Below are 12,474 nucleotides of genomic sequence, written 5' to 3'. Positions count from 1 at the left end.
GTTTAAGTGTAGTGGTTCAGCTGATAATGACTTTGACAGTGTTGTAAAAAGGAAAAATATCTCTCTTGCCCTCAAGGTAAGAGTTGCCCTGGAGTTGTCCTGGCTCCATCTCCTGAGAGCGTCAGTACGGGCTCTGCCATGCTTGTGGTGGTGTGCACTGTGCCTAAGGGTTAGTGAGGGACGGGAAGAAATGGGTAAGAGGGGATATATAAACAAATGGCTTGTTTTTTAAAAACCACCTGAAGTTATGTGGTGTCTTCCAGGAGGTACTCTTGTTATCGGTTGCAGGTGGTTTGGGTGCAATACTGTGAGGCGTTCAGGAACACGTTGTGGGGCTGGCATAGCTTTTCGCCACAGGGCCTTTGAAGTAAAATCGTGCTGCAGGGGTCAGATCTGCTGTCGATCATATTCCTGTCAGAATTCACCTCAGCGTCAGTAAGTCAGCAGAAGGGAACACGCACCAGTGCCTCAGCCACCTGCGCCTCTTAGCACACACCGGCCTTGGTAGGCCTCTAGCCTATGTTAGAAGAACTCCACGCTTGGAGCGAGCCCCTCGTATGGGCGCAGGGGTCCTGCAAGGACCAGGGAAGGCAGCCTTGTAGCTGTCCTCCGTGGTTCCTCAGAGCACCTCCTGAGGAGGACCCCTGTTTCAGCAGCTCCATTTCCCTCCTGTCGTACCTGTCAGCTTGGAAGCCCCTCCAGACAGGTGCCTTCTGGGGTGCTGGATACTTCTTACACCATTTAGAGCAACTATTTACATGGCTTGGCAACTAAAGGTGAACAACTGATGTCGTTTCAAAAATAACCACAGGGCAAAATGTTTAAATGGGTGTCCTTTCAGGAGTCCTTTCTCCCTGGCTTAAGGCAGCACGAGGGAGGGGAGTTACACTCAGCTGAGCTGTCGTGTAGCTGCTGGTTTCTGGTACTTTTCTTTTGCAGGAACACTCAGGCACATGTGAAAAGTATTCATGATACTAACTACATCCCACTTTCTGTGGTTGTGTGGTATTTGTGGCAGGCAGGTAAGGGGATGGGATTTGAGGAATGGAGCTGTTTCTCTCATGGCACACTGTGGTAGGCGGTATAAACCCTGGAAGGTAAATTGCTGAGCTGCAGAACAGCTTGTTTTAGAGAGGTGATTTTTTTATTATTTTTTTTTTCTTTTTGCCCACACCCTGCAGCACAGAGCGTCTTTACCCGTGGGCAGATGTCATCGTGTACAGCTTCTGTGTACGCCCAGAGAAGCTGAGGTGGAGCCCGGTGGCAGGGCATGGCTGGGAGGAGACAGGGCCACAGGAGACAGAGGTGGGCTGCGGGCCGGGGGCAGGACTGGTGCCCAAGCACAGGGTGCTTCTTTTGCCCCGTGGCTTTCTCAAACAGTGGGCACACATTCAGCTGGAGAGGTTTGAAGCGGGTAAAGACCTGGGTATCACATGTGAAAGGCACGGGGTGTTGCGTAGCGGCGCTGGAGCTGTGAGTAGCGGAGCACGCAGGCTGCGAAACTTGTGAGCAAGCGCTCGCAAGTCATAACTCTGTCATAAGCGGCTGAAGAAAGTCCGGAGTGCCAACATATAAAGTAAACCTCGTGGCGTTTTAGTTAGCTGGTTGGCTGTACTTTGCTCGTTTTGCAAAGCGGACGTTAACAGTTGGTGCTGTAAAGCCGCTGCTGAGGTGCTGAATATTAACTCCCAAAGTCCTGTCGCTGCCCTGTGTTACCTGTACAAGCCAGAGATCCTGATCGCTGAGTTTCCACACACGGAAGAGAATTTTCCAACACCTGCCGGTAACTGTGGGCGTGTGCATTCCTAATGCAAGAGGTGTGCCGCGCAGGGGAAGGTGATTAAGTCGAGGGGAGGGGAGACAACACACGCATATATGGGAGAAGACTCATCCTCCTTGTTTTCATTTAGATTAGGCTTAAACTCTAAACACGACTAACAGAGCAGCTGGCAAGAGGCAGGTCCATGCCCGGGGCCTTCCGGGCGTCTTCTCACCCGCTGCTCATCGGCTTGTGCAAGCGCGGCCCCAACCTCTGCAGGCAGCGAGGGGCTGCCCACGGCCACCAGCGTGTCGGGGAGACCTCCCTTGGTTAGGAGGTGTCAGTGTTGTCAGGGCAACTGCTAGCAGCAGCGGCGTATCGTGTTTGCTCCTCTTGCCTTGCCTGCTGAATATTTCAGCGTGCCGAAGCTGGCAGAGGGTCGCGGGGAAGGAGGTGCTGCGGCGAGGAGCCCTGAGCTGCGGGCTGGGGTCCGGCTGAGGCAGGGGAAGGCAGCGACAAGGAGCAGCATCTGAACCGACGTGCCTTTAGTTCGGGCTTCTCCTGGAGGTGGGGGGAAGACTGCGAGCCCTTCGCCGCCGAGTGGATGTTGGCGTCTGTCAGCTGTTTGCATACCGCTCGTCCGTAGGGGATCCATCAGAAGTGCTCAAATGAACAGGCAGCGTTGCAGCTAGCTGCTGGGCAGGGGCTGCGGTGGCTTACTTTTTTTTTCTTTTTTGGAATAAGCAAGAGGCAGCGGCAACATGCCTGGTTCAACTACTGTCCTCCGTCAAGAGCGATTGAAGAAGACAAGTGCCAGGCCAAATCCCCTGGGTTTATTCACCATTAACGAAGAGGACGAGCAGCAAAAGAACGGCAGCTCCAAGAGGCTGAAAGGTATGCCATGGCTCTGCAGCCTGGGCTGGGCTGGGCTGGGAGCGCAGCCGCCACAGTGCCTTGCTGGCTCCCGTGTGTGCCACCGAGAGCCTGACAGCGACTGGCGCAGTTTGGCGGTGCATACTGGCACCCGCAAATGCCCCGCGTGTGACAGATGTATGTGTTTAAGCCACCCCGATTGTTATGCAATCGCCTGCTTTGGATGTGAGAGAGAAAGAATACTTTTTAGTTATTAAGCTTGTTTTCAGGCAGAGATAAGGGGCCTGCATCACAAATACATCAGTGAATTTGTGTGTGCAGCCTGGATAAATACCTGTAAACAGAGCTGGTGGTAGGCTTGGGGAATACAGGACAGAATAGCAGCCTGATAGAGAAGACAGCTTTGCCACAGACAAGATAAAATTAGCTCTACTTCCGTGCATGTGCATAAGGGGCAGTGTGCCTTTGGCAGAGTATAAAAATTATATATACATGTTCAGATATGCTGACTTTGGTAAGCCTGACTAAAGACAGGGCTCGCTAACAAATTGTAGCTGCTGAAGAAAAATTATTTGTGGTGTTTAATGTAAGTGAGTGGTGGTGGTGGAGGGATGCTGATGGTCATGGATTTATATCAGAGGTCTGTCAAGCCTGTGTAGCCACTGACTGCCTTGCACCATGTAATTAATGCTTTCCACCTGAATCCTAGTGCTTAAATTCTGTTGGTCTGGCAGGGATGCTGCCTCAGAGTTGTGACTGGAATTTTAAGTTTGAACCATCAAAATTCTGATTCTTTTTTCAGTGATCAAGTGATTAGATTTACATAACCACTCCTTTCCATTGTCTTATTCAGGGGAGGAAAAAAATTGCACCAGATTTTTTGTTTGCTTGTTTACAAAACATCTGCCAGTTTGTAGCCTCAAGATAGTGTTTCGAATTTGAGACATTACCATTCTACATGTAACAGAAGAGGCTAGCAAGCAAGCATTTGAATAGCAAATTTATAGTATGTATATTTATTACAGCTAACAAGCTGTTTTCTTTTCCTTGAAGTAAAAAGGTAGCTTGGTAGCTCTAACAAAATTCCGGAGTTTTGAATTTGCCTGGGTTTGCAGCCTCTGCTTTTCTTCATCATCGTAAAGAACTCCACAGATTTGAGCGTCATGATAACATCATATTGCCAGTCATTGTTAACGTGCCCATTGTGTTAGGCCTTGTGTACATAGTTACTTACTCTTCCGTACATTTGAAACTGCCCATATAAAATGGAGATGCAAACTCTAGTATGAGGTCAAGTTTTTTAATGTTTTAAGAAGGATTTGAGTTTCCATTATCACCCTCTGGGTGACTTCCAGAGTCAACAGTCCACAAAGCAAAGAATCAATAATTTTCCTGGTTTTGTTCAATGGCACAGATAGTTTAGTTTCCCAGGGTAAAAGTTCTTGTTGACTTGGCTGCTGTTTTCTGCTTGCAGCAATTATATAGATGTGATTATCCTTTGCTTCTCTTGTTAAAACTGAGATCCCATTTTTGATCTGTCTTTTTTTCTTTTATTGCTGTGAGTTGTAAGTAGACGTGGTAGTACGTGGTTTGCTCTCTGTGCTCCTAGCACGTGCATGATGTTTTAGTAAGGTAGTAAATCGGTGACCTACCTTGGATGCTTTTAGTGAGAAATAGCACAGCAGGTTATACAAAATCTTCTGGAAGCACACTCACTTGATTTTCTTTTAGTAGTTAATAGAATGGCTCTCACCATCTCCAGACCAGCCCTCACATGCTGATGCACGCAGTTGTTCACCCGTCTGTGGGTGCGGGCAGGAGCCCCGCACACGTGGGCTGCAGGTGCTGGAGGTCGGAGGTTGCTCCTCTACCTTGTCTGCTTCATCTCAGTTCTCGACCTCTCGTTTGCTGTATGCTCAGCCACTTCTGCAGCTGCTGAGATTTTTCTTCGTTCTCTTCATTCCTAGCACAAACGGAGTCAGTGCCATGTCCCTAGGAGGTAGGATGTCATCTCTGCTGCCTAGAATCGTGCTGAGCCTCTCCTTTTACAGCAGTTCAAGACCCAAGAGGCCTTTAATGGTCTGATATTCCGAAGTAATAGGGCAGTTCCTTCCTCCATTAAGGATATTTGAATATCATCCCAGGTTTTAAAATGTTCCCCATTTTGGGTAGTTCAGGTCTTTTCAGAATACTAAGTCTTGCTTTACAGCTCATATGAGGGTTGTTTTTGTCAGCTGGGAAATAAATATTTGTGGGGATCGTAAACTGGTTAACAGTTGTGAGATTTTCTGTAAATGGATTTCAGTATCAGCCATTTCTTTTCTCATCTTTGGCTGTCCCTGCTGTAATCTGGGAAGTCAGGTGCACACCGAGTTTGTTCTTCCAGTGTAAACAAATAATGACATGAAAGTGTTTGTCAGGGATTTTATTTTTTATCTGGAGATATTAAAAGCAGTCTCTGTAGCCACATGCCCCTAATACTTCCTTTCCTTTGATGTGAATTGTTTTCAGTGCTTTTTCACCAAATGTTTTAACTTCCTCTCCTCTCTTCTTTTCCCCCGCCCCTTCCTAGCAGTTAAATGTGTATTTTAGGAGGGCAGAAAGAGGCAGCATTTGACTTCTGGATTCTGAATAATGTTGCTACTTGCCTCTGTGTATCAATTAGCTAACTGATAGTTAGAAAGGTAAAAGAACTCTATTTTGTTTTCCTTCAGTCCATGCCTGAGAACTTTCTACAAGCCTGAATGCAAATTCCATTTGAGCCTGCGTCTATTAAGACAATATTCTTAATACTCTGATAGGTTTGATGGGATTGCTGGCCGTAGCTGTTGGTTGCAAGGGGGTGTGTGACGGGGGCATTCCCTTGATACATTTTAGTAGCTAACTAAAAGTTCTGCTGCTAAATCTGCTCCTTGAAAGTCCTGAAAGTTGCCTTTCTCCTTTTTCCAAAACACTAGTTCAAGCAAAATCTGTGTCTTGTTTGTAAGCCCAGAGTGGTGAGACTTGGCATAGGCACCCAAGCTGTGTGGTAGTTACACAGACCGGTGACTTCCAGGTAATAAATCCTGTGTGCTGCTTGTTGGGTGAAGTCTGAACTTGAATTAAGGCTCAACTTCCTACTGGGATTAGCATCTACCTAAAACAAATCTTGCAGGCATGTCTGGTTTTGTTGTGTTAAGCAGCCTTAGAAATCAATCCACAGCAAAGTGGTATGGTAGCGTCTCCAAAGTGACCTTTTTGACATTTTAACATTGGCACTTGCATTTTCAATTGTTAGAGCCGTGCTTCTCAGTGCAGCATTGGCATCTACAGCACATTTTTCAGTGTCATTTCCTAGGAAAAAAAAAAAAAAAAAAGGCTGAAATCTGTACCTCTTGCTGCAAAAGCCTCACTTCTGCAGTAATTCGAAGTGTCTGGATAAAGTAATGTGATTTTCCTCATCTGTTTCCTTCCCAAAATATACCACATATGGAATATATGTCATGCGTGACTATTTGCTTTATTTAGGCCCCGTATTTACATCAGCATCAATATTCCCATAAAGCTTGTGTTGTGGAACAAATCTGGTTTCTGTGACTGAAGATGGCGTGGGTGGTTTTTTTTTTTTTATGTAGATCACAGCATATCTAGATAGATAGTGGTAAATGAAATGCATCCATCCCTGTGCGTGTGTGAACTGTGGCTGCAGGCACAAACAGCTCAGTTCACCTGAGCATTTCCCTCTCCTGCCGTGCTGATTTTGTGCACCTGGGCTGTAGTCTCAGCAATTACTCAGCTTTATGAAATTTTTAAGTGACGCCTGCTCCCCTTCCTCCTTTGCTGGGGAGACCTCTGACAATTGTTTGTGTTAAGTTTCTGAAACTATCGTGTGAAGAGCATAGAAAAGTGATGCTCATAATTCTGGGTTACACATTTGCATAATTAATGACTGAAACATCTACCTTATTAGGAAATACTTAGGGTAAATGAAGGAAAAGGAAGTCTCAGCAAACCTAACAGTCAAACCCTTCACCTGTCTGCTGATTTGAAACTGAGGGAGGGGACGTACCTCTAACCTGCCGAGCAAGTACTGCTGCAAATAGAAAGCCAGACAGCTGTGCTTTTGGTCTCTGGACAGTCACGCTGGTTCTTTGTCATCTCGGAAACAAGCAAGAGAAGGGCTTTTTCCAGCCCTTTGGTGCATGGCAGTGATGTCTGTGATCACCAGCAGATTCTGCTGCTGTTGCCCGGACGGCAGTGTTTTTGTGTAACGCGTGCTTGAGCTGGAAGCTTTGCTCATCCAGGGAGACGAGGGAGATTGCTTTCAAGATGACTGCTCACACGCTTAATTTGTCTTCTGCCTGTATAAGGGGAATAGCAATGCCTTCTTAAACTCAGATCGGCTAACTTTGAATTCAGTTGTTAATTTGTACCCGTGTGTTTATACCCAAACGTAAGAGGCCAGAAAGAGGAGGGGATTCGGCATCTTCAAGGGCATTAAACTGATAGTCCTGGAAACTGAAACCGTATACCTACAAAACAGGTACTGCACGGGGTGTGGAAGCACAATCTTATCCCACGCTGTGGAGTCTCTGCCTCGGGCTGGATCCGGAGTGACGGCTTGGTCTCTGGCTTCCACCCCGCTTCACATCAGCACAGCTGCACGGGGTGGGGGCTCTCCAAACGGGGCCTCACGGCACCAGTCAGAAGGCTGGCCTTGGGTTCATTGGGGGCAGGACAGCAAGCAGCGGCTACGGGCCGCTGAGCTGGCTCACCAAAATCGGCTCTCAGAGGTTTTGGGGGCAATTGGTAGCCTTATCTTGCCCGTCTGCATTTGAGGTAAAGTTAGGGGAAGGGGTGGAAGGAAAGGTACGAGGGGTCATTACAGTACAGGATAGGTGCAGGGGTAGGGCTGAGAAACCAGGATGATGTGGTCTGTGAGCCTGCACCTGCTAGTGGATTTTGCTCATGTTTCTATGCATTTACTCCTTCCTTTCTGCTAGCCAACACCAGAAGGTGAGAATCCAAACTATCTGTCATTTTCATGGATGTTAAAAAACAACCAAAAAAATGTACATTCACAGCTGGATTTGTAGCCCTTGGGGGTCCAGAAGGATGTTGTGTTATTTCTGAAAGCTGCTACAAAGCTGTCTCCTCAAAGGACTTCATCGTTCATAGCTGTAGGTGCTGGATACCGTGAGACAACATGTTTGTAATAAAGGCAAGCAGATCCTAGCATTAAGTAATTTATTTGTAATAATGTAACGTGACCACGCTGGAAGTCTCAGGGGCAGTAGGGAGCGTGTCTGCAGGCCAGCGGAGCAAATCTGATTTGTTCGGTCTCCCTGGCTCTCGGAGTGAAAGTCCCAGGTCTGAGGACTCGGCGTGTGTTGTAACCCAGCCCGTTTATCAAAGGGTGCGTGGGGATTGCTGAGCGCTTATCTGTGCTGGGCAGGAATCATCTTACTTCTAGCTCAGCTCCCCCAGAACAGGCTCCCACTGCTCACTCTGGACAGCCGTGTCCGTATATTTTGTCAGCTGATTTTGTGGGGCAAGCAGCCTGTGATTATTCATGCGTTCAGGGAGCGTACCTGACACCGAGTGTGCGGATGGCGAAAACCCAAAAATGGGCAGCGTTGGTTGTCTTTAAAGTTTAACAAGATACTTGTTAAAAAGAATCCAGCTGGACTTGGCATGCGAACTGAGGATAATCCTAATTAGTGAAAAGACTGAGTTCTGCAAAGCAACTTCTGTAAGTCACCAGGCTTATTGCAAACAAGATATAAAGGGTGGCAGAGCATTCGTCAGAGCTGTCCAGGTGAGAACAGGGTGCAGCGCTTGGTCACTGTACATGCAGGAGGGAACGCTCGTCGGAGGGACCAACAGATCTGAGATCAACTTAATTCAGACCACTCTGAAAGTTCTGTACAATAAGAGACACACACAAGGCTAATAGCAAACAGCCGAGTTTTTTCCTTATTTGTTGTTATCGCTGTAAAACTAGTTGTTTTAAAAATCCTGAATTGGGAATGCAATTCAGGGGGAGGTGCATGTGAAAGTTTTATGGTCATTTCTTATCTGAGGGAAAGAAACCTGGGAAGTGGTAGATCCACCCAAGGATCTTGAAGTTCTCTGTGGTCTCATAGCATTCTTTTTTTTTTCCCTGCAAACACACATATAACAGTTTTTCAAGGTGTCACTATGGTAATATGCAGTTGGAATGAGACGACACCAAGAAGAAGCAGACCTCTGTGCCTGTCTGTGCTGCAGTACAAAGCCTGGGGTACCAAGCCTGGGTGCTCCCGTGCTTGCATGTATAGTGGGAAAATGGGACAATAGCTAAGCACACAAAAGGTGAAGAAATGTTACAGTAAGATCCCCTGGTGGCTTTGTGACTGTAGTGTTGTCAAGAGTCTCCTGGCACTCCTGCTGTTTTGCGAGCTTGCTCAGAAACCGCTGCATCCATTCGCTGCTTCGAACTCACCTTTGTATCCAGGCAGAAGCCTGGCTTTATTTTTAACAGAAACCTTTGCTTGCCGTATCGCCCTGCGGAGAGCTCCAGGAGAGCTGGCACAGACTGGCTGTGAGCAAGTGATGCTGGACCTCCTCCCGCTGCTGGGCTCAGCAGAGTCACTGGGAGCACGTCGTTTCCCCTGCACAAACTCACACGTATGCATTCTCTGCTTACTCAGCTACCCACGGAGAACTTTTTGTTCTTTTGTTTTTTTGGTTTTTTTTTTTGTTGTTTTTTTTTTTTTTTCTTCCACGCTTCTTTAAATTCAGCCTGTGCTCTACAACTGGAGAACTTGTTTTTCTGGTATTTGAGAATGAAGAGATCTGCGTGAAAGTGTCCCGACAGAGAGCCTTGTGTCATTGCCAGACGTCTCCTCAGAAATGAGCTGCACTTTAAAGCTACACAAAGGAATCGTTTAGCCCAGCCTGCCCAACCCCAGGCCACAACAGTGGGGTGTCTGGAGGACAGGTGCCATGATGATCGATGCAAGTTGGTCTATTTTGACAAACAACCCTTGCTCCCTGGGAAGGTGCGTTTCACAATGTGCTGTTTCTGCAGCCAGATGCTCCTTGAAACTCACACACCTGAGTTTCACCTGCACTGAAGCATGGAGTGGATGTTAATGGCTGTGGGTAAGGCGTATAATGACAGTGAGGGAGGCTATGGGCAACGTTTCATCTGCATTTATTTGCTTGTTAAACGTCAGCAATGAAATTAGGGAATATTCTAAAATGTGGGCTTTCACACCTCATCGCTTGAGGCCAAGCATTCCTCTCGTTCAGAGGAGTGGAATCTGGTTTGCTGAATTCCACAAAAATGTCCCGTCCCGCTGGTTTGTAGGTTTGAGTGTGACAGCCACTGAACATCCACATTGTCCCAAACCCATCTTTAATGGTCTGCACGTGGAGATGTAATGGAACCACTTAGGCAAGCTCGAGGTAGGAATTACTCAGGGTATCAAGCAGATTGATGAAATTTTTGTTTTATGCTGGCAGTTTTGGAAGATAAGCCCTTGAATGCTCGCTCCTGTTTCTCCTTTACATGATTAACTTGCTGCTGATGGCTCGAGCAGGCAACATGATGCTCCTGTAGGCGCATCACCCTCACCTGGATGCGGGTTTCTCCTGGGGTTTGGGGCAGGCTGTGTGGTGGAATGAATCCCGAGCTGCTGCGCCGGGGCTGGCAGCCGCATGTAGCTGCCCTGTGTCACGGTTTGTTTGGGCTGGGGAGCTGATTAGTGGGTTTGGGCCAGAACACACCTTCTGTGGCTTCAGTGGGATCCTCATTGTTTGCCAGATACATTTAGAAAATAATACTTGTTCCCTATTGTTAACGCTGGCAAGTAGATTATCTCCCCATTGTGTCAGATCTGCTGATGCTTTTATAACAAGGCACGTCAGCCTCATGGCCATGTCTCCAAAAGCAGGAAGACAGGTTGAGTGTTTGTGCCTTGAAGTATTTCTGCCTTCCTTCTGGCCTTCCTAGGTCGCCCTTTAGCTTTGTAGAGGCAACACGTTATTCTGCAGGGACCAGCTTCCAGTTCGTGTCAGGGGCGTCCTGACCTGTGCAGGTGCCAGCAAGGGAAAGAAAGTGGGCTCGAAATCAAGAGTTTGAGCAAACCAAGCACAGGTGTCTGAGACTGCTGGGAAGCAACACGTGGAAAGCAGCAGACTGCGAGGGGCAGGAATCCTGCAGCTGGTACGTCCTTCGCTTCAGGATAGCAGAGGATAGCTCCTTTTCTGGTGCTGGTGCCCGTACAGCTGGCTGCGGGGGAGGCAGGAGTCTCCCGTGACAAGTCACAGGGACTGTGGGCCTCGTCAGAGGAACAGCAGATGAAGCTCTTATTCCCCTTGCTGCTTGGTCTCTCGTTGGGATTAAGCAATTTTTACAGCTGCAGGAACGGGTTGGGGATTTACAGTTTTTCCTTAACCTCAGTGAATTGTTTCCAGTAGTGTCTTTTGGAGGCTGGGTTTAAAATCAGCCTGGAAGAGGAAGCAAAGAGTCAGCTTGCTGAGGAGCTGAGTTACCCCAAAACCTCAGCAACCCCAGAGAAATACCCAAGGTGCTCAAAGTCCCAGAAGGAACTGGTTAATGCACTTACAGAGCTAATTCATGGTCCGAAGGCCAGGTGAATGACAACCAGTCTTTATTTTTATTCTTCTGGTACTGCTGCAGTCTGAACCTCCAGTCGTGCCTATTAATTGGCCTGATCCCTCACATGGCAGTCGACTTTCACAATCACCTTTCTTCTTACATCTGGAGCAGATGTAGGGAGGCCTGTCCTATAATCTGCCATGCCAGGTACAACTGCTCACAAATCTCTCCCGTGATCTGGTGATGACTTTAGTTTAGCACTGGAGTGTTGTAGAACAAGCTTTAGGGCCATTGCAGTCCCCTGCAGCTAGGAAAAATACTCCAGCTGGAGGGGCTTTGTGTTCAGAAGAGCCCTGTTGCAGCCCTGTGCCGTAGCCACCAGCTGCTGCGTGGCGTGAGGTACTGGCGATGTGCTCGTCCTCTCCTTGTCAGCAACGGGATGCCTCTGAGGGATCCGAGTGCAGTGGAGAAATTTTATTGCCTGTGTAGCGAGAGGAGATGAGGAAAAGGAGTGAGGAAGCAGAATAACATACTTTTAAAAGTAACATTTCTGAATTTTGATGTGATTGTTGGGAATATGATTGCTTGAGGTGAGCCCATCTGACTAGTAAAAACTCCAGTGAAGAGTCCTGTTTTCAACTGATGAAAAATCTCCTAACATCCTAAAACCTATCATTAGGTTTGCTGGAAGGCTTGGTTTTCCTTTCTTGAGTTCCAAATCTTTTTCAGCTTTGCTTTAAACTCCTGCACGAGCAAGTTTTATTACAGAGCGGCTGGCTGAGCTTGGCTCACACCGTTGTATCCGAGCACACAAAGCTCCTGTTTCTCAATTCTGTTTCAGAAAGCTTTTCAGACAGCGGTTTTGGAAGTTCAGGTTTATCCAGTTACCCACCCTTGACATGAGGAATCACTCATTTCTGCAGCCAATTTTAGTGTTTTTTTTTTTTTTTTTTTCCTTTTCAGTTTCCTCATTATCTGCGTGCTGACTAATGCAGTAATGAATATTACACTACGAAATTTTGGCTCGTATGCTGAGGCACCGTGAATGAGATCAAACATGTCTGAGCTGTTTTGGAGGACACATAGGTGTGATGTCAGTGGCAGTGTGGTGGAAAACCAACCGCTGAACTCTCTTGCTTGCCATTGCTCCTTAACTGCAAGTGCTAGTTCGCTGAGAAACGTCAGGTGAGGAAGGTGCACCCCATCTGAGGCCTTCAGTCCACACAAACTCCAGACAATGCTACTTTCACATTTT

At 47.3% G+C, this 12,474-nt stretch overlaps 1 protein-coding gene across 4 annotated transcripts in view; it reads left to right on the top strand.

Moving 5' to 3' along the window:
* MAP7 (microtubule associated protein 7) overlaps positions 1–12,474 on the top strand; it is a 110,585-nt gene that overhangs the window by 6,421 nt on the left and 91,690 nt on the right. For 2 of the 4 annotated variants that reach the window (XM_032183891.1, XM_032183889.1), the window contains exon 1: positions 2,212–2,653. The exons of 1 other annotated variant lie outside the window; for it this stretch is intronic. In XM_032183891.1, coding sequence (XP_032039782.1) covers positions 2,521–2,653 — 133 coding nt within the window. In that variant the 5' untranslated portion in view covers positions 2,212–2,520. Of the gene's footprint in view, positions 1–2,210; positions 2,654–12,474 lie in introns of those variants that run through there. One more of the 4 variants, XM_032183890.1, reaches the window with a different exon arrangement.

This window comes from Aythya fuligula, chromosome 3 (assembly GCF_009819795.1).
Source record: "Aythya fuligula isolate bAytFul2 chromosome 3, bAytFul2.pri, whole genome shotgun sequence".
Classification (NCBI taxonomy): domain Eukaryota; kingdom Metazoa; phylum Chordata; class Aves; order Anseriformes; family Anatidae; genus Aythya; species Aythya fuligula.
The sequence above is the reverse complement of the archived record's forward strand: the minus strand, read 5'-3'. Positions and strand labels throughout refer to the sequence as shown.